At 45.2% G+C, this 23757-nt stretch overlaps 1 protein-coding gene across 1 annotated transcript; it reads right to left on the minus strand.

The window, feature by feature from the left end:
* Positions 1–276: 276 nt before the first annotated feature.
* Positions 277–22391, minus strand: CABLES2 (Cdk5 and Abl enzyme substrate 2). Its single transcript, XM_032198537.1, has 11 exons — positions 22376–22391; positions 20884–21463; positions 7467–7538; positions 7196–7288; positions 6350–6427; positions 4793–4901; positions 3976–4141; positions 3120–3223; positions 2614–2720; positions 1182–1386; positions 277–726 (listed from the first exon to the last, which is right to left on the minus strand). The coding sequence occupies exons 1-11, from the start codon at positions 22389–22391 to the stop codon at positions 586–588; spliced, it is 1671 nt and encodes a 556-aa protein (XP_032054428.1). The 3' UTR covers positions 277–585.
* Between the last annotated feature and the right edge of the window lie 1366 nt (positions 22392–23757).

Genomic DNA, 23757 nt, shown 5'->3' on the forward strand with positions numbered 1-23757 from the left:
CCAATGTAGGTAAAGAATAAATGGCTATATAAATTCAGGATTTCCCACTAAATAACACAACTAACTTAAAAAATACTGGTACCAGACCAGCCGGTTTTAGGCACATCTTCAAAAAAAAAAAAAAATAAAGTATGTGTTTCATTAATGTAAAAAATGCAAAAAGATTCGTAGAAACATCTAAACCTTATGGTGCACTGGAATGGAAGTGATGCTTCCTTTAGTTTCAAGGACTACAATAAAGGCTTAAAAAAAAAAAAAAAGAAACAATACCATAGGATTCTTCATAGGGAAGAACAGTTTTAGTCAAACTGAAAAGATAAATAAGGAATAATCAGTAGCCATAACAGCTAACTGGTGAATATTTGTGCTTCAAATGTCCAAAAGAAAATAAAGTTCAACGACTCTTCTCGTACCATCTCCCAGTCTTGGCATATGTGTCCATAATGCACACCTTGACAGTTCACACCCACGTCGCAGACTTCAAAGCTAGCTGTAGCCACAGCAGGATGCACAGTGGCACAGAACGGCCAGTGGCAACTTCAGCAACCGTGTTCAGTGACGCTATCAGCTGGAAAGTAGCTTTGGTTAAGACTGTTGTGTGAGCCGTCTGTAATGAGGTAAAACTTGGTTTTCAGGAAGATAGAGAGCCAGTTCCAAAGCTACAAGGACGGTGAATTCAAAAGCAATGAGATCTCTTCTGTTGAATCTGAATCTCTCTTCTAATTTCTATGATGGCAATGAAAAAGAGAGGGAGGGGGGGGAAAAAACCAGAATCAGTTATCCACAAGATACCAATGCACTATCAGATTAAGTCTCCATCACATATTCCAGCTTTATGCTAAGTCAGAGAATCAAAAGCATTGCCACAGATCAAAAACGTAAACAGCCTTATTAGCTCAGCTGTGACACCCGCAAAACAGTTACTGTTTCTCAGGCAAACATTAAATGAGAAAATAACCTCACTGTAGGATCCATAGGACATTAGACTGCCATCAGTCAGGTACTTATAATGAATTAAAAATAAGCATCCAAAAGGAAGAGCCGTGATGAGAACGAAAACCTACTGAAAGAGCTGGTCTTGAATGCAAACGTGCTGCTAAAAATCTTGCTTTTCATCTTTACCTTGTTCCGTGAAACAGAAAGGTTTTGACCAAACCTGAAACAAGTTGTGTAGTACTTACATCTATAAGGTGTTTGACTTCGTGTTTCCTGAGGTCACTGCTGATCTTGGCTGCAAGCAGAACGCAAGCACCAGCACACAGTTTGCGGTTCTGTTTGTTAAGTTTGCCTTGGAGAACGAGCTTCTCAAAGTAAACGTAAGCCATGGACACAGTAACTGGCTCCAGATTGCATTCTTCACTCAGATTCCGCATTTCTCTCTTTAAACTGAAAATAGAGAGGAAAAAAAAATGAAATAAAAATCCATCCTCTCCAACATGAGAGCTTTTATAAAACACTCTAGAAGCACCTCAGCATGGGAACTCAGAAGAGCATACAGACAAAGCTCCTACTTAGAAAACCATGACTGGTATTACCTTCAGCTGAAGAAGCCCAGCTGGCTGCAAGCTGGAGCTGATAACAAACTGATTTAACCTGGCTGACATCATCTACTGTGAAAGAAAACGCAGGCTGCTGCTGTATGGCTCCTTCTGAGATCCTGAACTTGTTCATGATTCATATCATAAGACTGAACCACGCTGGCCTACACAGTGCCACATCAAAGCTGTGCAGATGGAGACCTGTCTACCACACACCTCCAAGGAAAATTAGGTCTGAGGGGGAAGGCAAATTGTTTTACACCCTTCTCACAAAAGCTAGCCTTTCACTTCAGAAAAAAGGCAAACTTTATGCTGGATGCTCTTTCACTGCTATCATCCATGCTACTCCTACAGAAGATCTCTCCACAAGCACACAATTGAAACAGCTGCAAAAAGGAGCATGCAGGACACTGGCAGAACAGACTCTGAAAGAGCAAACCTTCCCCTCACAGCTGGTAGCTGCACACAGCCCCAGTGATTCAGCAGTATCGTGTTTTAAGCTGGCTGTTTCAGAAGGCCCTGACTGCTCTCTGGAGGCGCAACAGTGCATCTCACTGGTGAATACTCAGATGTGTTTCCTGGAAGGTGAGGAATTCTGTGTGCATAGTCCTGCCTTCATGAGATGCTTTTCTTTACCATGACTCCACAGACCTAACCTTTTTTTTTTTTTTTTATCCTAGAGTCCTGTTAGAGTCTACAGTGATCAGCAAGTCTTGTAATCAAAAGATGAAAATAAGCAGAGGGTCCAAACTGGTTAAGAGTGGGACTGCACAATAGCAAAACAATCAGGTTACCACTATTTGTTTCAATGCTAATGCTGCTTCACTGTTAATTGGCTATTAATGTTGATGAAACAAAACCCATCTAAGTTGAACTATGAAAACCAACTGTTACCCTTTTCCAGCATCCTAAACATCTCTGTACAAGGCTGTCATCCTACAGTCAGCTCAACTGGCAACAAGAGATTAGCATTTAATCATATATACTATTAATAGATCTAGTATTTGCTCCATACAAGTGGAAGATAAGTCTGCAACAGCGTAGAAGTTCTTACTATTCACTGCGTGTTTCTTACCTCCTAATTTTGCTCAGCGTCAACTTGATGTGAGGAAACTTCTCTCTAAAGGTTTCGTTCATATCCTTCTTCAGGTCTGAGGGCTTCACATATTCTATGACCGTTGTCTGAAACACAGGATGCAAAGTGTATTATTTCTCTTGTGAATAGTACTGACAGCAAAACAAGGTTTCCAAGGACACTTTAGTGCAAGGGCAGAACATTTTCTTTAACTCTTAAATTTCCGTAAAGACTCGTGTAATACCTCAGGTTGAATTTCAGCCACATAAAATCTTAATTCATAATGAACCAGTAAGCAAATGGTTACAATAAATAAGCAACAACAGAGATATGTAAAGTCGGTCTTTGACAAGCAGTGTACAAAATGATTTGTAGTTTTCTTGATCTGTTCTCAAAAAGCCACAACTACTACTTCCTAGAGGATTTTCTCTTCCCTGTGGAAGTTCTTTACAGGAGGACCTTCAAGGTGCTCACTCACTCCTCTGTTCAGCTAGACAGCTACTCACCATGTAAGAAGCAAAGATGAGAACACGTTTGTGTTTTCCACAGGGCCACTGAGGGTCGTCCAGAAGATTTGGATCGTACTCTGCTGCTTCCCCAGCTTCACTTCCTGAAGGAACGAGGAAAGCACAACAATGAGCCGTAAGAGACAGAGCTTTAAGTTCTGTTTTCTCTTTAATAAAGAGTTCAAACAGCAAACATTAGAAGTGTTGGCAGACCCTGTCAGGCAGATAAACTGCAGCTAGTCACCTGTTTTCATTCCACAAATGAAAGAATCAGTATTAGATTTATTTAAAAACAAACCAGCTCCATCTCTAACATATGCCCAATGCACCATTTTAGACAGTGCAAGCTAACAGTTTGTTGTCCAGAAACATGCACAGAGAACAACTGCAGAAGACTGGATTTTTGCTTATACTCAAATCTAGCAGACAACAGCATCATCAGGTTTGCTCTTTTACACCAGAGAATGTATTCTTGTCACAAACCCTTGATTTATGCACTGTTACAGTGCTAGAAGGCAAGGAGGACCATCTGTACCCCCACACACCAGGTGTTTCTTGTTGAGTAACATAAAACTCCACATTTCTAAGGAAATGCTTTGCAGTCCTTGAATTTCAAAAACTAGGCCAAATATACAGAGGATGTAAGGAATGCAAGCAAGTTTCAGTCCTAAGGCTCAGCCTCTGTACTTCATTAAGCCTTCTTGGCTAGGCCATGCTAAAACCAGTCTCCTTCCAAACCCAGCACATTTGTCCCGATAATACACTTCACCACTTGCAATTGTTTCAGAAAAATAAACTCTTTTCATGCTTTTCTGCTGCATGCACAAATGGTCACAGTGCTAGAAGCTGTCCTTACCAAGCTCCGTTCCTGCTGGAATCGTTTTTGCTGTCACAGGTTTGTATCTCGATCCGGGAAGACTCCGTGAAGCACTAGCTCGACATGAAGGAACAGCGCTGTGGCTGTCAGCTTTGCGCACAACTAGGGCATTGGTTGGATACAGGAATTTTGCATAGGACACAACCTTCAAAAAAACAACAAACAAACTTGTAGTTATAGGGGAAAAAGTATTGAAAGCTTATTTCCAGACACCAAGGATTTTATAACTCAGATCTGCAGAGTTTCTATTTGGGAGTAAAGGCCTTAGAACTGGGGGGGACAGAAGGGAAGGGAAAGTTGAGCACAGGGATGTTGTACTTTTGTGACTTCAGGATAGAAGCACTGTAGAGGATTTGGGGGAATAAGAAAAAAGGGAGAATCACATCAACAAAACTCTGGCAGTAAACAGATTTAACTGAAGAGGTATAAGTTTCACCCATATTTTGTTTTGACAAAAAGAAAATGTTTTGATTAGAATATCATTTACATGTTGCCTGAGATACCAGAGTCAAAACAATTCTCCAGAAATGGAAGCAGAAGTCACCAGGGACTTTCATGTCCTCCTCAGAAGCAGCATCATGACAAGTCAAACATTTCAGATTTTAAGAATCTAAATTTCCACTGCTTTCTAACATTACAGTTCTCACTTTATGCAGTGCTGTGCCATCCAAAAATTAAGTAATTTTCCTGGTATCAAATGGTCACAACAGTGAAAGGAGCCAGCTGACCCACCATCATCCCCGTGCCGGTCACTGGTTCGGTGATGGAGATCAAGAAATAAAAATTATTTCCTTACCTTGCCGTCAGCACCTAGCTCTACTCCTTCCATCCCAAGGACCATCTCAGTGGAGACCGAAACTCCCCCAGAAGGATGTCGCTGCTTCTGTCCTTCCATTTTTAGATCACTAAATGAAGATAAGAAAACGCGTAATTGGAAAACGTTCCACAACCTCATCTTCTTTTATGGTAAACACCAGGCTGATCCTCTACCTGCAGCCAACACCACGTGGTCAGAGTTGCATTACGCAGAAACAGTGCAATCCCTCAGCCCCATCTCCAAGCAAGTATTAAATTTTAAATACTCAAAAATGTGGAGATGTTCACTAACTCAAAAATCATATTCCATCTCATTTTAAAAATCAGATTTGTACCAATGTACCTAGAAAAGGTACTTCTCTTTTTTTTTTTTTTTTTTTTTTTTAAAGTATGATCTTCCTGCATAAGGCTATATCATTTGTAATACGCTAATGCTAAAATACTTAACAGCAAATGTGATTTACATTACTAGTTTTCCAGGATTAGAAACTTGCCTTTCAGTTGTAATTTTTCCAACCACTGTGCACACAAGCTCACACTAAGAATTAGGGCTGCTAGCAGAACTGTTTCAGTGATGGCAGCGTGCAGCTTTGTCACCTATATTCTGATGCAAAAAAAGCAGCTTTCAGTTGAAGCACTGCATCGCTAGCTTACACACAAGCAGAACGACACCGTGCTCAGAAGTGCTCTAAAATAACTCCAGTGACCTTGCTGCTCTTCAATTAAATGAAAAAACATTTTCCCATCAACTATTTTTATAGCAAGTGTATTTGAATACAATACAATTCCCACCACTAAACATCCGTTTCCTTCTTCCATAAGTTACATACAGGACAGAAGTGGCAACACAATTGTTTTGGCAGAAGTGGATTAAAATAAAATGAGTATTTTCTGTGGTATACTCGTAGATCAGGCCTTCACAGAATCAACTTAGAGCTCATACGAGACTGAGTAAAGCTGCAGGCAAGTCCACTTGGCAGGTTTTGGTTCTCATATTTGATCATATTTGCAGTTCTATATAAAAATGGAGTACAAACATTTAAAGCAGAATCAATCGGTATCAATTGGGCTAAACTGCTTCTGTTTTTCTTACACTACAAACAGCGACATTCATGGCTCAGGATAGGTGAAAAATGGAAGAGTTTCTTAAACTTAGTTATAGATTAACTACTAAACTTTGAAGACTTTCTAGTAAAGAACGTAGCATCCTTGTCTGATGTACATGGCAACAAGCCACACTGTGCTCAAAGTTGATTTCAAGGATTTCACAGGACTGCAGTGCTTGAAACATGAACAAAGACCTTAAGAGAGGTTTGCCCTTTTCCAATATTTTCTCTAGAAGTTTCAATGAACACCAACGCTGCAGCAACATCTGATTTTACAGCACTGATAGCAAGTTCTTGTCCTTACACGTAAGCAGCAAGTCAAGTACATTCACCGGCTTCAAACAGAAGACCTATACCATCTATACTCATTTAAAAAGATATTTTGCAAACAATAGACCAGAGATTTCACAAAGTGGTTAACGATGACTCACCTGATTCGTAAACTCTCCCCGTAAGGTAGGATCGAAAAAGCCACGCACAGTGTTCGTTTCGCACAGATTAATACTATCCTGTAAGCAGAGGAAAAAGATCAGGATAAGAACTGAGATTCAGAAGTTACAAAACAGTTTTTTATAGACTGTGAACACTGGATTCCTCTTCAATTGCTCTGTAAGTTACATAGATACTGATACAGATTGTATGTTTCCAGAAGGCAGCACAGAAGCAGAGGTTTCCTTCTGACCCTGCAGGGCCTCAGAGCCAAGCTCTGTCTCACACCCCAGCTCTGGCATCACCCTCAGAGCTCCTCAGATATCTGGATATCTGTCATAATTATATATATATATATATATATATATATATATATATATATATATATATATATATATATTTAAAATCAATATATTTTAACAAATATTATATATTTAGCTGGATGATGGTACTACTCCCAGGTCTCACACATCTAACAATAATAAATACAAATGCAACCCATTCTTTCTTTTCTGCTCAGCAGCTAAGAGCCAAGAACTTGGATAAACCAAACCATTCTCCTTACATCCTCCTCAGCTCTGACCTGTCTTTGTGCTAGAGATAAGGATGGTGTTAGGAGAGAATGAATTAACTTCCTCCCTTTCTCCTCAAAGCAGAACAGCAGAACCATCGGAAGATTGCTGCAGATGTAGCACCTACCAGCACCTACTGCCCTCAATATAATTATGTTTAAAATTAGCAAGGCCACAAGCACATTGCATTATTCCCCTGATATTAAAAATCTAATCACACTGAACTGGAGTTTACTTACGAGCACACACGAGTACAAGGGGCACGGCTGAAGTTACCTGCTGTTTTTTGTGTCATACTGCCTCATGTTCTTGATGAAGTGCATCTTCTTCAAACTTTTGTGCCTCGGAGACCCAGATATATTCTTGGTTCTGCAATTGTAAAAAAGAAAAAAATATCTTAAGTGCTCCGGCAAAGAGCCATGCCAGTTTTATGATCAGATGGCAGCACTAGCATGCAGGACCTCAGATATTGGCGTGGAAGAGGGTGGAGGGAGGAGAGGACTGCATGCAACGAGTTAAGATTAATGCTGCTTTTGAAAAAAAGTACCTTTGTACACTGGCATATTCCACTATGTCTTCTAAAAAGTCTAGAGAGCAGCGCTGGGAGATAAAACGCCTTCTGTAAAATGTACAACACCATGAAGAGTGAACAATATTAGTTCATGGCCTCGGAGTTTATGAACTGCAACAGATCTATGAGCTCTTAGAACAAATGGCAGCTTTTTTTGGGGATTTGTTTTGTTGTTAGAAGAGTGCTTACCAAGGTGTTTCACATTCCCAAAAAGGCCAAGAACTTGTTACCCCCTCTAGGAACTGTAAAATCTTTCACTTTGAGTACACATTTATACTGACTTCAGTAGCAAGAGCACTCACTGCCTTCAACACAAAAGAACACCTACCTATAAGTTAAACACCTAAAAAGCTTCCCAATATTTCTTACAGGATTTTAAATAAGTATCACAAAAAGCTCCCTGTGTGCATCAAGGCAAGGGAGCGAGTAGTTTTATATTGATCTACCAACAGGTATATATATGGATATATCTGTATGATGATGATCTGTATTTGTATTCCTGATTCTGAACACTGTGCTCCTCCAGCAGTAGGCTTCAGCAGACCAAGAGTCCATGACACTAGCCCAATAAAATTGACAGATCTCTCAGGAAAACAATAGAGAGGACTATTAGAGGAAGCTAAGCATATTCAGGGCCCATCTGAAATCCCAGAATTGAAGACACAAGGAGAATAATAAGAATCTTGTGAGTTACTTTAGCAAAAATAAGATATTACACAAGAAAAAAAAAAAAAACAAAAACACTGCCAAGTAAGATGCATTATGATTGTCAAAGTCAAATTACTCTTTGTGGGTAGAGATTTACAAATAAATTTGGAAACTGGCTGCAATTTCCGTAGGAACAAGGCATTCAGATTCAGCTAAAACACTGAATCACCAAATCACTGACACTACAACTATCAAATTCTATTTTTTTTCTGCTTTTGTTTAAGTATACGTCACGCTGTGCTTTTAGTGCAAGCCACATGCATTCAAGTCCCAGGTTTTCTTCCGAAGTATCATCATAACCCAACTGATGGACGGTATTGCCATGGATGCCAATTGAGAAGAAGCTAACTAGATATAATCTGTGGGATGCTGCTTTGACAAGATCAACTTTTGGAAAAACCTCACACTTAAAACTCCACGTATTTTTACCTCTGGAAAAACAATAAATACACTGAGAAAGAAATTACTGCTGTTTACTAGAAGTTGCAGATGTGTAATGCAGAAGATAGCAGTCATGCTGCTGTGGAGAATGCGTGCTGAAGGTTATGCAGGTGTAGACCATGGGAAAGCTCCAAAGTCCTCAAGAACAGTTTCCAGAGCTCTTGTGTACATGAGCAGCCAAACCACTCAAAGAGACCACGGCCAAGCTCTCGTGCTTGGAAGTTAACGTGCAACACTAAAACAAAACCATGGCACCTTGGGTGGTGGGGAGTGGAGGGGGCAAGGAGGTAAGGCAAAATGGGATTTATTAATTGCTAAGAACTATGGATGAGCTTTTACAGCAAAGATTTATAGCTTCAGTTGATTCAAGCTAAAGATCAAAAAAAGCTGCTCAGGATTTAGTCTGGTCTTGATGCCCAGCACTTAAGAATTTGGAAGTAACTTGACAATCTGCTAATCCTGGTGACTTTGCTTTCTATCCTTCAGCTGAGCTGGGTAAGAAACCACACCACACCATTTTGTTGCTACATAAGAGATACACCAGAGCTGTCCAGCCTATTTTGGCTTCTAACATGCAATAAGAAAACACCTTTGTGAAACGTGGAGGTCAGTCTCAAAGGTACTGGCATGAACTGCAGTTCTCCATGTCCCCAGGCTTCCTCCCCTCTATTTCAAGGAGACCAGACTAGATGCAGACAGAAAGCAGCCTTGTATGCTGAGCAAAGGAAAAGCAAAGCTAAAACCAATGACAACAGGCATTGGTAGAAAAAGAAGATGTAAAAGGTTCTGTAAAAGGTTCTGTAAAAGGATGCCAGCATGAGGTGCCGGTAAGGGTGCCAGAGTGACCACCAAAGTGCTGGGCCACTACAGTAGAGACCCATCAAAAGCCCTATATCTTCCAAACACTGCTGCATTTCCCCAGCAATAGGGACAAGAGCACAAAGCACCTGAACCCACTGCTCTGTCAGAGCCTCTCAGTAAAATGCTGCTGCAGCGAAAGGAAGATCCTGCCCCTTCGCTCAAAACCACAATGACTCATCCCCACTGTGCCAACAGGAAACTTGATTTTTAGCTACACTTCAGCTTCACTTGAGGACAGAAAATATCTGTCACCTTGGAGAAATTCAACACACTAGGCAAGATACTCTCCTCAAATCTCAAAACAGGGAATACGCAAAGAGGTCTCACTAATCCCAGCCATGCTAAACAGGTCGCGTGCCCAAACATTTTACAAAGAGAGACTTGCTGGATTCCTCAGCAGCACTAATCAGCAAAGCATCTTTATTAGAGCATCCTTGGAGCATGCTGGAAGCTATCAAGACTTCCTGAGTTGTACACACCCAGCCTGCAGACTGTTTGGGTTAGTTTTGGTGCTCTTATGCAGTAATTCACACCTCAAGACCAGGCAGCACAGGATCACTTCAGGAGCTGCTGGATCTTGCCTGATGAAAAAGAGTAGTCATGTCCCCTGGGCTAAGCAGATTCATCTAGGATAACACCTCTTGTTGTGCTCTGATCCACAGGAGTTCAAAGGATTTTAAGTCATTTACACAGTACATCTGTTGCCAAACGCGACCTAAATACTAAAGCAGCACACCAAAATCCATACCCGCGCTGTCAGTTATCTTACACACACTCCTACTGACATGCTACTTGATAATTAGAAATCGAATCATCCAATGTTAAAATTTTAATGAGTTCTATGAAGCAGGATGTAATTTCAATAGGATCCTAAAAGAAAGCCCAGGCCTGTCAGCTAATACCAGCTATTTCCTTGACAAGCTACAGAGGGTTTATGTGCTTGGAAGTCAAGGCTTGGTCAAGAATTCACTTTTTGGGTGCTTTCCCCACTAGTTTAAAAGCCAATAAAAACAGGACCCACCCAGGGCTTCAACACACATGCAGCGTGTGCCCAGAGATAAGGGACTATCGAGCAGAGGGATTCTGGATTGGGGCTGGGTTTGTTATCTCCACGCACACACGGCCACGCACAGCCCAACAGCGCTGCTCAATCTGTGGTGAGCTGAACGTGGCCGTGAAAAACACCTCATGATCAGATAAAAACCAACAACTCCAGCAGCAGCCAGCCCACAATTTATCCTTTCTGGTGGACTTCCCACTAAACAAACCCCACTTCTGAGGGCTTCAGACATCTGTCCTCCTCGGGCCCTGCCAGCGTCCTAGCAAGTGCCAGAGAAACTCTCACAGAGGGAGACGACAATGGAGAGGCAGCACACGGGACTCCTGGCCAGGGGTTTACTCAGCTCTTAAGCGTTCCCAGCAGGACAGGACACGGCTAAGAGCAGTCTATGTATAGCACCGGTAATCCCTCAGTGTCCTGTCTTGCAAATTGAAAGGAAAAATCTGTTTAAGTCACAGCTTCAGATTAAAGACCAGTGACCTTTCAGATGGCCTGCCAGAGTATTTCCCCTTGCCTACCCACAGGCTAAGCCGCACAGGCACCCCAAAGAACAAGAGAAAAGTGTGAGGACGTTGCTGTAGTTGGAGATTCCTAAAACAGCCACTCACAAACAGATATCCTGTAAAATATGCAAGAAGTGCAGCTGTCATTTGGCCCTTTTGAAGCGTCCCTGTTCAGCCCTGCTGGTCCCTGTATTTCTGCCACAGCATGGCGACTGACTGACAGCTCTCCTTCCTTCCTAAGGGAGAAGTCAGAAATTTCTAAAATCTGACTGGGATTCTCTTGTCCTAATTAACCTCCCCTCTCACAGGGACAGGTCTGTGCCCTGTGCCAACCCTACAGCCAGAGGGGCCGTTCAATCAGCATTCAGCTGCTTTCTCCCATAACTTTATCTCTGAGCCACGCAGCATCTGGAGTCCGTCTTCCGCCTGACCTCTTACCATGATTGCTCCTAGGGCAGGGTCAAGCAGGAGAGGAGAAAGCCTGCACTGCTGTCTGACTCCACTATTTCAGCCTCTGCACATTTTTCCACTTTAAAAGTAGTACATTCCTGTAAACATTTGCAGAAGGCTATTAAAGTAATTAATGTATTGCTGGTGATGCTTGCTGGGGTGCAGAAGAGTGGAAGTGAACTGCCTCCAAGCTAGAGAGTGCCTCACTGCCCTGCAGGCTGTCTTTTAAGATGCTCAAGTGATCACAGAGAAAGGAGAACAATACCTAAGCTGAGTGTTAAGTTGCTCATATTATCCTTCCTCAATATATTGGCAGCATTCCCAGGAGCTTCTTCTCTTGTCACACTTTTACAGGTGAGTTTAATGATCTCAACACTGCTCTCACTGAACGAGACAACCAGAAGATCACATGCTGCTCACTTTTGCTGAGTTAGAACAAATTTCTATTTGACCACTAAACCAGCCATTCTTTCTCTACTGTAGGAAAAAGTAGGAAGCAAGCCAGATGATCTGAAGAAAAGGAAGGCAAAAGTAGAGGTTGCACTCAACCTAAATTTTTGCTCCAAAATATCTGAGCAAGTTTGCTGTGGGATGGCTGTCCTCACATCTGATTTTCACTTCACCTATGCAGCAACGAAAATCAAAAAGCAGGAGAAGAGAGCAGGAGGCTAAGCCCTGGGACACGAGTGCTCAAAGACACTGCAAAAACCAGGCAGCAAGACGACTGAGGCCTCCTCTAGCAAAATGGACAGGCACCGCAGGCTTGTTTCAGTTAGAGTCACATCCCTCTGCCGGAGGGAAGGATGCCACGATGCATGCACACATGTATGCACATGCATCCACGGGCACTCTGCTAAAATTAGCAGCTAGGCTTGTATCCTCTGCTGCTCTTTAGCAATCCACACTGCTAATAGACAAATTGAATGGACCAGGTCAAGGATTTTTAATTGCAGTATAAAATTAGGGGCTAATAGAATTTGGTTTCTTATTTCTCACTTGAAAGCAATTTTAATATTGATGGCCCTTTGTAAGGTCTTCTACATGCCTCCGTATAATCACAGCTGTCAAGAGACTGAGTTTAATATAGCAAAGATGAAAATCATTTATTGGTTTGTGGAGGCACTGGCTTAGTAACAACTGTCAAAGGTAATTTGCTCAAGAAATCCAGATCCCAAATCTTGTTTATAATAGGAAGACACACCTGTCAGATTTGTTTTGTCAAGACATACTTTAAAGAATTAAACTGTGTAGTTTTCCCTTCCTTACGGGTGAGCCAACAACCTGGTATGAACAACATTTCAGTTTGACTAGGTAAAAATACTGTCACCAAGGGATTAAGGAAACCAGTTCCAGTTTTTTTAGCTTAATTTTTGTCAACTGCTGTTATCTATGCCCAGACAACATTTACTGTTTCCAATCTTGCATTACAGAGTGTACGAGTGTGAGACTCCTTGTTCTCACAGCCCGTGCCTTACTGCCATCAGTGCTCTCATTAATCAGTTTCCTGATTGAAGTAGGAAAGCAGATTGAGTACAGCTCACCGGGAGCAACAAGTTTTTAGTAATTAAAGTCAAGAGAAGTCAGACACTACATTTATATTAAAGCACAGGCAAACCACCGTCACTACCATGTATCTGGGAAAATATATGATTTTAATGAAGAAAATATGCCATGAATGCCCGGTACTGAGCCATTTCTGCAGGTAGATGGTTTCAGATCTCACATGCAACGAAGCATGCAGCAGAGGAGAGGACACCCTGTGTAAATGACAGCAAGTGTACAGCTAATCACTCCTTTACAAGGTCAGCTACCCACTGTTTTATGGCAACGCTACTGGAAGCACAGACGTGCAGTGTGGATTGCAAGCCACGGTCCCAGGAGTTCATTCTGACATTTATTTAAAGCGTCACACTGCCAGAGAATAAATACAAGTCTCACAGGGGGGTCTAGTCTAAGACATTTCTCCAATAATCTTCCTTTTAAGGAATAAATCCAAACTGATTAGCCACATGAGCACAGCAGTACTTCCATGCTTCAGAGCAGGTCTCTGCCAGACCTCAGGGTAAAAGAGGAGGTCCAGCTCCTTCACCCTTGTGTTCATATTCAAGGTTTGTTCACAAAGCTGAAGCAGCACCAGGGCTTTCCTGCTGGTTCAAAACAGCCAAGAGAAAACACCGCACTGCTCAAAGAACAGTAACAGCACATGCAAGAAAAAGTAAACGCCATGCAGTGCACAGGACAAATGAGAGGGGACAGAAATAAACTGTAGCTTGAATGAAGGTGGAGGCAGAGTAAATGGAAAGTTTACTAAGCCTGGATGGTATTAAATACTAACAAGGAAAGAAATTACTGTAGATACTTGTCACAGTGTCTGCTACTTCATTGCTGATTCACAACCACGTATGATTAAGACCTAATGCTACCAGGAAACGAGCTTTGTATTCATTGCATTTCATACATCACATTCTGCTGGTGCTAAGAGTGTTTAGACAACCCAAGGAGAAAATAATGCCTTCCAGTAAGTGTTATGAAAGCCATCTGTTGCAACAGAGCCACCAAGCCAGATGCAAGGTCTGCTGTGCCTAGAGCCCACTTCTTGTAAAGTAATTCTAAAGCCCGCTCCTAAAATCCCAGCTGCTTCTCACAAAGCAAACTGGATGTGCTGCCAGGATGCAACCAGTGACTGTTCCCCAAGTCTGTACCAGTTTCTGTAGGTGTTCCTACCGGGGAATGCTCACCAACCTGGTTTCCTCAGTGCTTTGCTCACCAAACACAAATGCTGATCAACAGGCAAGTGAAACGCAACGCGTGTCTTTTGCAACACTGAGGACGTTATGCTAGAAACACTCCTGCACTTCCCTGAGAGATGATGATATCATTTCTGGTGCCTCAGTAAAACAAAAGCCTTCAGCACAATAAAACTCCCAAGTTACGAAAAAAAAAAAAAAAAAGGAACTTTTACTAGGAAGAAGAAAATTCAAAACAGGTGACAGGAAGAAACCAAGCGAAGGAAAGTTTAGAGCTCTCCCAGAGCTTTAATGGGAGCTTGGTTCTTCCCACCACAACATCTGTCATCCCCACTAACCTCCAATCCAGAGGTTGCAGCCTCACCGAGGCAATTTTTTATGCTAACATTGCAACGACCACAACAGAGCAAGTGCAAATCTGTGCTGTATTTAAAGCAAATTGAGGCAGGTCTGCGAGGCAGGCTGAGCTCCTTAGTGCCGTGCCAGTGAGCGCTGACCAAGAGGAGCACTCCCCAGAGAAGGTCGCTGTGTGCAGTAGAGGTGTTCAGAGCTCCTGCAGGAAGGGCTGCCCAGCTCACAGCACGAGGAGACAGCGAGATTTTAGTTTTAAAGACTCCGTACTTCTCAACAGTCAGGGCACTGTCTTGTGAAACTCTTCTGCTTCACTCACCCTTATAAGACTCTAAAGGCCCTTTATTTAACACCATCTTCAGGGGTTAGAATATAATAATTTACAGTAAATTATACACACGATAGCTATAAACCAAAGGTTACAAGTGTTAGAGCTCTTCATCTGAAGAGCTAGCGAGACTGTCTGTAGCTGAGCACCACCCACCTGCTTTATCAACAATACCTCATTCTCATTACAGAACCCAAATTTCATTATACTTGCCTGCACGTCAGATTATGCATTTCTAGATGTAAACTGCAGAGCATGAAGAATTCAGAACAATCTACAAAAGGAGGCTCAAAGATGTCTTGGTGGAAAAAGTGACAGATAGAAAAAGGAGGAACACGAGACACCTGAAGCTAAGTCTCCAAGACTTCATATAACTAAAACACCACATACCACAAAAAATTAAAATATATTTTGTGAGAGCGCTTTCACTCCATCTTTTTGTTTCTCTTCTGAAACAAAAAGCCCAGTTTATGGCAGCCTGCAAACAGCAAGCACCACAGCTAGTAACTTCTGCACTGGCTCAGTCTCGGAGCCCTGACAAAGAAGCTTCATCATCCACAGATAAGGTGAGATTGCTGTCCACTCTACTGGCAGCTCTGATGTGAGTTTGAGCAGCCACTTATCTCAGTTCTCAAGAAGGACTCCTGTGCTAAGCCAAGTTCCAGCGAAGAGCACCAGCAACCCAAGCATTTGCTCCAGAAGTGCACCCACGGCACCCAGCACATAGCTCTTGCTCAATGTGAGTGCTGTAGCTCAAAAGGAGACACTAACGGAGATCTGGGGGTAGGAAGAGGAGGAGGAGAGAAGCATGTCAGACCGTGAACTACAGAAACTATGTTTTAAGCCAGTACAGTGAGATCCTGCAGACTTCAGAGCTGAGCTACATTTGAAAATGCTGGTCTAATAAAACTTATTTTTTTCGTGACTTGGGGAAAGCCTTGTAAAGTAAATAACCTTGTAAGATGTTAAGAAAGAGCCATGACTGCTGTGACACTATGTAAGCCCTCGGCAGGGCACTGAAGCCCACGGCAGAGCAGCCCCAGGATGAGAAGGCTCCGGTCACCACACGCCTGCGGGACTTGCTGGAGGCCCAAAGCAGCACCCCACCACCTCCTCCTCAGAGTTAAGCCATTCAGGTTCATCATGTAGCCTTCTCTGATGTTAGCTTGAAGAAGCAAGCCCACATATGTGGAGCCACAGCTGTCAGGACACTCGCACGCTGGCCTTGCAATGCTACACAGCCCGCCCACAGGCCTCATCAGCTGCGAGTACAGTTAATTCCCTACACAGACTCCTCTGACTGCACAGCAAAGTCACTTTGAAAGCCCTCGGACCCCTCTAAATGAAGGGGTTAAATAACCTTAGCGCTGAGAGCCTCTCTTTTGACCTAGAAACCTTCCCAGAGGCATGAAGGATCAGATCTCCAAGCTTCCTGCTGGGCATACTGCTTCTTCTGACCTGGATGAATATACCTGGCTGGGAACGCCAGATAAATAACGGGGGTAGCTATAAATTGTAAACCATTTAATACCTGCAATTCACCTGCAGGTGCAAGTGTGTGTGTGAGAAGGTTGCTGAAGCAAAACGTTTACCAAGCAGCAGACTGCTGCCCTCACATTTCAGCTGAGTTTTAAATAAAGTTCAGACGTCGGATACGTTCATTTTCAGCCCTGAGCAGCACACAACAGCCTACTGTTCATGTCTCAAAGGTCAAAGCTTGCAGCCTCTGACAGATATCGTTGCTTCCTGAAAAGCACCGTGCACGCTCAGGTTATTCCTAATAAGGCTTAGAAATCAAAACTTGGACCTTTAAGCACTATTTCATCCATCTCCACCAAACGTGTGTTAGCAGAGGGTTTCTTTTTAAATAAATGCTTCTCAAAGTGAAAACAGCTGCTGGGCTGACAATAGTATAAGACAATACATTAGCCATCATACGCATGAAGGCCTGACCAAGCATTTTTGCCATTCCATGCAAGGAACGGATTTGATCACACCTACGTTAGTGATACAGCCCCCAATTAACCCTTAAATGCAGAGCTGGTCTAAAGCACTGCTCTTACCAACTACTTTAGACTCCCACCCTAAAAGAAATCTAAATCAGCCCAATTATTTCTGATTTATCAGCACCCACCAGCATTCAGTTCAGCTGCCTTACCACTGGTCATCGAGGGCATTAGAGCACTGGTCGCAAATAATTTAAGTCCCTGAATTTATTCATAGGCCTAGCAAAATGCAGCAAATACATGGCAAAACCAGCTGTTCTACATCACACTGCACTGAAAGTACACAGCAAGCATTGACAGTCGGGGCTGTTGTTCCCATTCCTCATTTCATGCTTTCATAACCTGGCCATTTTCAGGGCTCTTTGCTGTCTGTGTTTCCCCAGAAAGCTCTGACAGTTTCAGACCCAGCTGCAGAAATTCATTAAAAAACTGTGAATGCCAATTTGTTCACTATCTGCTGTCTCCTCTCCATCCGCTGCTTTCTGTTAAGCTTGATCTCTGAACAACCGGAGTAAGATGGAAAGGGAGGTAGGATAACAAGTGGAGTAAGAAAGCCAGTACAACACAGATTTGTAATTTAAGATCCTATTAACAGGAGATACCTTAGGAAAACAAAAGTAGAAGGCTAAAGTCATTAAGTTCATCAAGCTCAGCCAGCAGCACAATGAAACAAAGCATCCAGATTAAACTGTGCCTCCAAGGGAGGGCTGTTGGCACACACCCTGCTCACCACTGGAAGTTTCCATCCCAAAGAAACCTGACAGCTACTGAGGAACTCCGAGAACCTCCACGTTGTGTCAGCTAAGCAGGTTTCTTGTTCCTTGGACTGTACCAAAGATCCTGCTTGCTGCTAGCAAACGGCGCCGGCTGTAGCAGAGGTGTGGTGGCAGCCTGTCCTGAGCTGCCCGGCCACACCAGCTGCTAACAACCACAGCAAACAACATCGAGTTTTGCAATAACACTCTGCAAAAAGAAGATGACCTCTCAGATCTGGGCAAGCCCCTGTGCTATGAAATCATAGATGATGGCACAGGACTCACAGCATTGGCCACCTCAAAGAGATGATCGAATCTGGGGTACCCCCCTGCCCTGCCCTTGGTGTATTTGTGGGATGCTCCACTCATGGCAAATCAAAGCAGCCTTTTGTGGTGACCAAAAAAGGATGCTGAGGAGAGCAGCTGCCTCCCGTGGGCACCAGAGATGAGATGTCCCAAGCAGCAATGCAGATTCCACCTCCCCTTTTCCCCTGGTGGCTTCATGCCTCTGTATGTTTGTGTGATGCAAACAGTTCGCCTACCTAAGAAGCAGCAACACTGCTGGATGGCAAAACACTACCCAGATCTGAGTCCCAGTAAGAGGAATGACATCATTTGCTTGTTGATTTCTGAACTTTCATTTGTAGTATGCCAAACACAGAAGGGGAAGCAGCACAACCTCCACAAGGAAGAAACTCCCTGAATCACTCATTGTGTATTTGCTGTTCCACAGGGAACAGAGCTGCTCTGTCTCAACACAAGTCAAGGAACCACCCAGAAAAAAAAAAGTGTTCCACGTCCCTCACCCTGAAAGCCTTGGCATTGCAGGTAAAGACGTAATTCCAAGGGAATGGTTCAGCTCTGCCACTCCTGTGCCCTATGCAACTGGAAATATTTATGTTGGGTTTAATGCATCCCCAGAGGCGCTGCAAAACTTTATATATATATATAAATATATATAATATATATATATATTCTGACAAAAGTCTGATATATACAGATATATGTATGTATGATATATATATATATATATAGCATACATATATATATATAAAAGTTGTGGATTTTCTGCACATTATTTTGTGACGTTCACTATCCACTCTTCTTTCTTTAAGGACAGAGAAATATCTGTAGATGAACTCTCACTCCACGTCACCCTCATAAGAATTAGATAAAATGATTAATGCGATGCCATCTACCCTTTCAAACATCTCTTTTCCCAGCTGAAGAATCAGGTTGTTTTGTCATTACTCATACAAAAGCCCTTTTATTCTCCCCATTACCCTCCTTGCGTTTCCCTCAACCTCTTATTTCTGATTTAATCGTTTCAGTTAGATTGATTAGAATACTACAGCGGAACGTAACATCCCAAAAATTAGATGCCAAGGGAAGAGGAGGAAGGACATAAAACAAGAAAAGCTCTGAGGAACACACATTAAAGAGTATTTTCTTAGTGTCTTATTGAATTGGCATTGAAAAGAAAAAGGGAAGGAAGGAATAATTTACACAAACTCCAGCGGTCCTAAACTCAGTAAGCCCATGTGCAGGCACGCCAAACATCTCACAGAGACATCACTGTACTTGCAAAGCTCCTGATACTGAACTCTCCCTCAAAGGCCTTATCTACAACATTAAAACAGCAAAATGAGCAGCAGCACAGCTCCAAGTGCTAGGAAGGAGCTGTGTCACAGTGACACCGTGACTTCAGGCTTCACTGCTCAACAAGCGGGACACAACAGCATCACCTGTGCTCAGAGGACATGGAAGTAGCAGGCCCAGCTGCAGTTTTCTCAAGATCTAAGGAAAGAAAGGTCCCATCTTTCATAGGAAGAAAAGCAGCAAGTGCTACAAATAGTTCAAGAAAATAAAAACTCAGAGGGAACGCATGCAGGAGGACCCCCACACCATTACTCACTGGGCTACTTTTCTTTGAATTCACTCAACCTCCATCCTGAGGACCAGCAGGACCCCTCCATTAGCAGATGTGCACAGAAAGGCAGCACCGATCACTTGCTTTAGCAAAGCTCCCCAGCTTTAAAGCACAGCCAACATCTTTACTTCAACCTACTAACAAAGCTCTGGAAGCCACTATAAAGACTGCTGAGACTTAGATGTCTTTGATATTGTTTTGCTTATCTGCAGCCTCAGAGGGCCAGCTCGCTTTACAAGGCTGTTTATGCAAGAAGTGGCCTGAAAAAAAAAAGAATTCTTTTGGAGCTCAAATCCCCAAGACCGGAGCAGAAGCCTACCTTTCAGAAGATTAGAAAACTAATACTTCCAGGCTGATAGATGTCCCCTGCAAATACAATGGGGATTCTGCACGGAGGGGCAGAATATCCTCCTCTAAAGTTGGCTTCAAAAGTTCCCAGAGTACAAGCAAATGATGAGCACTGCTTGTAGAGTCACTGCACAATCAGGCAGCGGAGATTCAAAGGCGGCCCAGCAGGAAGGGTCACATTGCCCGGAGTAAGAGTCCTACCTAGCAATGCCTCGGCCAGCTTCATCTGGAGACTGCAAAATTCAAAAGCCAGGCCCGGGAAAAGCAAGAGGGAGGGTTTCTGCTGCAGCAGACCTCCAGGCAGACCTCGCTGGGGAAATATTCTCCAAATCTCCCCCACCCACCAGACACCAGCACCAGGCTGGCCACCCACCGCACACGCAAGCAGACCCCTGGAGGGCTGGGTGACCCCCCCAGCAGGACCACCACGACACCCTGGGTGCTCAGGGGCAGGAGAGGCGCAGCCCCCGCTCCCAAAAACTGGGGGCACCTTGGCACAGGGATGCAGGGATGCTCCGGCCACCCCGCCCCCTTGGGGAGGGGGGGGCAGCAGGGCTGGACGATGCTCCCAAAAGCTGTGAGCTGGGTTCCAGCGCTGGGGGGGCTCCATGCTGCCACCCCTACAGGGCGGGCAGGTGCTGGGAGGGGTGGGGGGGCGGAGGGGAGGCTGCAGCCCCGTTTCCCACGCCCGGCTCCCCCCGGGGGCGCCGCTTTCCCATGCTCGCTCCTCACCCCCCCGGGGGCTGCGGGCCCTGGGAAAGTGCGGCTCTTCCCAGGGCTTCCCACGCCCCGCGGGACCGGGCGGCTGCGAGAAGCTTTAGGGGAGGGGGGGGGGGAGAAGGTTTATAGGGCCGGGAATAAGGACTTGGGGGGGGGGAAAGGAGCCCAGCTAAGCCCTCACTCACCTCTGCCGCTGCACCTCCAGCGCCAAGCCGCCTCCCGCAGCTCCCGGCGCTGGGCTCAGCATCCCCGGCCCCCCCGGTTTAGCGGAGCCCGGCAGCCCCGGGGGGGCGGGCGGCAGCGGGCAGAGCGGGGCGCCCTGCGGCAGCGGCGAGAAGCCGCCCCCCCGGGGCTGCTCCGCTTCCCCTTTCCCCGCAGCAACGGGGGAGGAACCGGGCGGCAGCGAAACACCGGGAAAGCCGTGGGGAGCCCTCTGCGGGGCCAGCGAGCGCGGCGGGGCTCCGACCACCTCCTCCTCATCCTCCTCTTCCTCTTCTTCCTCCCCTTCCCCGGAGGGCAGAGGAGGAGGAGGAGGAGGAGGGGGAGGAAGGAGAGGAGGAAGGGGAGGCTGCTTCTCGGCGGCCGGGCAGGGCGGGCGGCCGTCCAGGGAGATGTTGGTGAGGAAGAAGAGGGCGGCCTGCCTCCGCCGCGAGTCGCCCCGTCTGCGCGGCCGGGGCGCCGGGGAGCCGCACGCCGTGGCCGCGGCCATTCTCCGAATGAGCCGGGGCGGCTCCGAGCGCGCCGCCGCCGCCGCCAGCCCGCCCGCTCATTGGCTGCGACGCGCCGAGATGCAAATGAGGCGCAGCGGGGCGCCGCGGTCATTGGTTGAGAGGGGGCGGGAGGGGGTTCGCGCGGAGCCCCGCCCTTCCCCGCCGGGCGGCCGGCAACGAGGGGACGCGCGGTCCTAGCGCCGCCGCTCAGAGCCTCCAAGCGGCCCCGGGCAGCTCCGGGGTGCCCCCGGCTCCCGGCCTCCTTTGGACACGTCCCCACATCACCCCCGCCATCCCCTATTCCCCCTCAGCATGTCCTTTTTTTTTTTAACGACATTTTAAAATTTCCCCATCTCCCCTCTCAGCCCCCCAGGGCCCCCCAGCAGTGTCGCGGTCCCACAGCCGTCGTGCAAGCTCGGGGACATCTCAAACGAGGAGCACTCGTGTGTGTGGGCTGCCCGCTGCTCTAACAGCGGATTAAGGCTGTTACTGCATGCCCCAAGGACAGGGGTACCCGAGTCCCAACTCACCGGCAGCACCCGAAACTTGCACCCAGCGGTGAACGTCCACACTCCCAGGCTGCCAAAGCAAAGCTGAGGCAGTGCAGCGCTGAGCGGGGCCGTATATGGGAAAGGCAGACCTGGAGAAGCCTTGGTTGGGATCTGGAGGAACATAAACTTGGTATTATCTTCGCGAAGTGACTCAAGACATGTCTGCATGGCACGCCGCTTCCCAGGCTCGTGTTTATACTGCACAGCATAAACACACCCCTTAGGCACTTGAGCTGATGTCTGCTACATCCCAGGATGATGCTCAGAGCGCTTGGCAAGCCGGGGAGCTGTGCCCTTTCTGCCGCCCTCCCAGGACGTTGCTGGGCCCTGCGGATGTGACCGGAGAGTTTTGCAAGAGTGATGAGGCTGCTGGTGCTGAGCACAGCAGGGTGGGCGCTGGTGGCCCCATATATTGCCTGGCTCCACAGCCATGCTGTGCCTCCCCTCTTGCATGCTCCAAGCAGTGGGTGCTCCCGATGCTATAGCCAGGAGCACGTCAGCCCCGATGTGCCATGAGCAGGGGACTGCTGAGACATTTAAGATTAGGCAGGAGCTCGTGTATTTGCAATGCTGGACCCATGGAATGGCAATTGCTTTTGCCAACCAGGGTCCTGGTTTTAAAAAAGCTCGGTGACACCTCTAAAAATTGTTCACATTCTCCACCAGAAATCAAACTGATGTCTAAGGACATGATTTGAAATGTGGGCATGGAATAAAGAACATATTTTGAAACTGTCTGATAAAACGCATACAGGTGCTCAGTCTTTTCATATGACTGTTTCGTAAGATCCTTTTATTTTTGTTGTTGCATACAGTTGCAAGTAGGACATCAACATTTGTCTTATAGTATTAATAGTACTTAATAATAATAGTAATAAGATTGGAAACATATGCTGTTTTCTTCCAGGCTTTCATTAAAAGCTATTAAAATAATATGGTGCAGTACAAAGTCTCCCCTTAAAATCCTAAGAACATCCTTGGCATCTTAGAACATTCAATATAGGTCAAATTTTGAGCCTAAATTATTGGGCGGAATCATCTCATGTCACAGCTGTGAAAAAATAATTTGGGATAAAAAGGAATTAAAATCTTTCCTGCTGGCAAGCTTATCAAGTAAGCCAAGGGATGAATGGGCATGGAAACTTAGCCAGGCTTTCTGCAAACAGTTCTTGAGAACCCAAGAATCTAGTAAAAAAAAAAAAAAGATGTTTTTTTCATTCTTTCCTTGTAAAAACAGCTGTAGGATGTAAATCGTCCCACTGAGTCAGCACAGGATGAAGCAGCAAGGAGCCAGCCTCCGTAGCTTTGTGGGCTGCTATCTTCAAAGCTGAATTTGGAGGTCTGAGTGTTGCTGCTGTTAGTGCTGGGGAGCTTTCATCTCCCTCTGACAAGCGTATGAGCTCACGGTGTGAGACTGTAGTGGGCACGGTGCTGTGTTTCAAGGAATCCGCTGCCGAAACAGATGGGTGGCACGACAGCAGCACAGCCACCAAGGGCAGGGGCTGGGTGCAACCCAGAGCAACCTTTCCTCCTGCACTGCTTCCTGCGGCGAGGGAAGCACCACGGCAGGGGGACAGAGGAAGCCAGAGCTCTGCCGTGACCAAACTTGCTGGTGATGCAAACCCCCTGATGTTATTTTGGAAGTTCTCAGCTAGAGCATGCTTGAATCTTAACCTCTGCAGAGCCCCAGGACAAACGTGAAGGCAGGCGGTTTTGGATTTACAGCAGGATTACTGCAGGGATGTAAAGCACTGCTTTGAATCTCCAGTACGTAACTCACCTCATTCTGCTGCTGGAC

The sequence above is a fragment of the Aythya fuligula genome, chromosome 16, assembly GCF_009819795.1.
Source record: "Aythya fuligula isolate bAytFul2 chromosome 16, bAytFul2.pri, whole genome shotgun sequence".
Lineage (NCBI taxonomy): Eukaryota > Metazoa > Chordata > Aves > Anseriformes > Anatidae > Aythya > Aythya fuligula.

Bases quoted from the DNA above. Each gene is read 5' to 3' on its own strand.
- CABLES2 (XM_032198537.1), bottom strand. The intron at 6,428-7,195 runs GTAACTTCAGCC...CTCTGCTTACAG, and splicing joins TATGACACAAAAAACAGCAG to GATAGTATTAATCTGTGCGA. The intron at 727-1,181 runs GTAAGTACTACA...TTGCCATCATAG, and splicing joins AAGTCAAACACCTTATAGAT to AAATTAGAAGAGAGATTCAG.